The 2,937-nt window shown below is 38.7% G+C and overlaps 1 protein-coding gene across 5 annotated transcripts in view; it reads right to left on the reverse strand.

Moving 5' to 3' along the window:
* LOC103462611 (AT-rich interactive domain-containing protein 3B) overlaps positions 1-2,937 on the reverse strand; it is a 60,623-nt gene that overhangs the window by 2,834 nt on the left and 54,852 nt on the right. For 3 of the 5 annotated variants that reach the window (XM_008405506.2, XM_017303824.1, XM_017303825.1), the window contains exons 7-9: positions 2,071-2,346; positions 542-601; positions 20-112 (exon numbers count right to left, since the gene is read on the reverse strand). In XM_008405506.2, coding sequence (XP_008403728.1) covers positions 20-112; positions 542-601; positions 2,071-2,346 — 429 coding nt within the window. Of the gene's footprint in view, positions 1-19; positions 113-541; positions 602-2,055; positions 2,347-2,937 lie in introns of all 5 variants that reach the window. The other 2 variants (XM_008405510.2, XM_008405509.2) reach the window with 2 other exon arrangements.

Below are 2,937 nucleotides of genomic sequence, written 5' to 3' on the forward strand. Positions count from 1 at the left end.
TGATCTTTTTCATACGCACCAGAGTAGATTGTGCCGTTAACCTCCACAGATACAGTGATGCTGGCATTCCCATTGGTGGAGATGCTAAGAGACATATCCTGCTGCTTCTCATCTAAACAAACACAGAAGCACTTATTATTCCATTATATGTTCACAGGACATGCTTATCACTTCAATCCCAACATTTTTTCAAACTAATTTTGTGAAGTGTAGTGAATACTGCAGTTACGTTCATAATCCATGTGTTGATGCTCAATTCTGATGTTTTGCTGAAATTTGATTTTTTTTTTTTAAGTCACCTTCCATTCTACTAATTAAATGCAATCRCATGTCTGTGTAAACAATTTATGTCTCCAACGCGACCTGCAGGGGCTGTTTTGATGTCACAGAACAACCCACTGCTTACAGAAGTAATAATGGAAAGAGCCATTTTTGGATCAATTTTAAGGTTTATTCAGTAACRGGAGCCAACAGTCGGTATCATCACACGACAACAACACGAAGGAAACTAATGAAAAGGAAGCACAAGTAAAGYAACAACCTTTTGACTGCAACTTCTTTGGAGATGTCTGTCTGGATGTGTAGCCAGGAATATGATGCGCTTCAGTGACACAGAGTTTTTTGTAAGTTCATAAATTATCATTTTCAGTTGTTATTTACATCCTGGTTTACAAATAGCATCATGTCAATAACATGAAAGATGGATAAAATGAGACATGCAGATGTTTTGAAAACAGTTGGATATGTAATCAAATGGCACAGATCAGATTTTTTGGGGTAAAATCATRGGAATTGGGTTGTTCAGTATGCCGTGAAAAAGTCAGATATGGGTCACAAATGGGTAAAGAACACACATTTGGGTCACATTTGCCTGCTGTCTGAGCCCAACAAGCCAACCTTTTCACCAATTTTGCCCATTTTTCTACAAGTTTCCTCCAAATATCCTGGCGGACCTTTAAGGTCAAGTCACAATGACCTTCAGGTCTTATGCTCAAAATAAATGTGTCAATGCCTCTCATACATGTGGACATCTTTCAAATGTAAACTATTTTCACTGACTTACTTGACTGGAGCTGGACAGTATATCAAATTGCATTTGGTTTGGTAAAATCAGTGTGTTCAATCGCAAAGAACTGCTTGGAAGGTTAGGATTTTTTTTTCCAATGCCATGCAAGCAAATTCTGCCAATTCATGCCAATAATATTTTTGGCTTGATAGATATACTTTTACTACCCTTCACTCCCACACTGTAGATGTTAGTGGCCAACATGCTAATTCTTACATAGTGAGGCGAGTCATTGTTATAATATAATCAATATCATCACAGAAATAGCCAAAAGTTAGCAGTAGCAGGAGCTACCAGTACCAGAGGATGAAAACTGAATCTGAGATTGAAATAGAGCTGATGAAACCGTGGAGCAGAAACACATGTTRGCTTTGAGGAAGCAAAACGCCTCTTCTGAACCAAAAGGGTTCAGTTCCTCAGTCTATTCATATCAGTTCTGGTGTTGGAAACTCACAGGTCAAATTTGTTTCTAAATTGTTCTGAATTCTTCCCGTTTTTCTCTCTCTCTCTGACTGAAGAAGTTCATAAGTTCAAAGCTTTGAAGCTTGTTTCTTTACTCTCCTAAGAAGATGGCAAACCACTGATGACTATTAGTTCTTTAATCAGTTTAATTAATATTGTTGAAATTCAATCTCCCAGCCATTAACGTCCTCTTTTAGCTTCCATAGGTASCAGATAGTGTAAAATCAACATMGTCAGTTTGTGTGTCTCTTTTTCCATTTTAAATTACATCATTAGTAAGTAGACTCAATTTTGTAAATTAATTCTTGGAATATTTCAATGTTAATTATGGTAAATGTAAARTTATTCTCGCTTGAAACTAAATAAATTGATTTTTTTTTTTTATTGTTGATAGAAATGGTGCAATAGGGAGGAAAGAATTAATCCTTCAAACCAATTTTTGATAGACTGTGGGATTGATTAACTTATATCAACACAGGAAAAACATAGTCAGTATTTACATAATTCGAAATAATATTTTTCACAACCTTGGCAGCGCTGACCTCTGGTGGTGATGGTGGGGGCTCCCAAGCGCAGATTCATGGGCATCTGGGATGCCATGGCCAGCAGGTTATGTTGGAAAGCCTGCTGCATGAGGCGCTGCTGCTCCTCTGCCAGGCGGGCCATCTTTCGCTCCGGCCCCTCTCCTCCCCCGCTGGTCTCCAGTTTTTCTCTGAGCTGCTCCAGGGTGGCGGCTCTCGCCAAACCGGCCACCTGCTGCTGACCCAGAGACAGCGCAAGAGGAGGTCTTGAAGCCATGATCGCAGGGGTCAGGTCTTCTAAAAAAAAAAAAAAGCAAGTGTACATAAAACTGTGTTTAACAATCATGTTGTAAAACTGAAACAGGAACAGAAATCAATTCAATCTGAACAGCTGCTTTGTGATCCTGAATATAATGATGCTTCAGATTCTTTATTTTTAGTTTTCGCYATTATTTTTATACTGCTTATCATGGCTTTACTTTCTTTTCTTTTTTTTCTTCTTTTTTTAGATCGTCAGCGAGTTCATTGAATCCAGACTTTAAGACTATGAGCATAAGACAATTCTGCACTGGTTTATGTCACACAGAGCCCGACAGCTATTACAGGAGCTCAAATACTCATCATACATGACCACTTAAAGTAAAGAACTTGAACAGCTCATTACTCAAGTCAAACCAAAGACACTGCTAGAGGTCAACACCTCACATTCCAACCAAGGCTAAGCCACATCAGATAAAACAACAGCATAATGACAGTTATCAGCAGGAGTCCTCTTAATGTGAAACACAAGCTTCAAAGTTCATAAAGTGGCCTCCCCCGTGTGGGAAACATGTTATTTATCATTAAATAGGAGGGGGCTCCCAGTAGCCTTGGGCAGAAAAGGTTCGC

Source organism: Poecilia reticulata, linkage group LG3 (genome assembly GCF_000633615.1).
Source record: "Poecilia reticulata strain Guanapo linkage group LG3, Guppy_female_1.0+MT, whole genome shotgun sequence".
NCBI classification, from domain to species: Eukaryota; Metazoa; Chordata; class Actinopteri; order Cyprinodontiformes; family Poeciliidae; genus Poecilia; species Poecilia reticulata.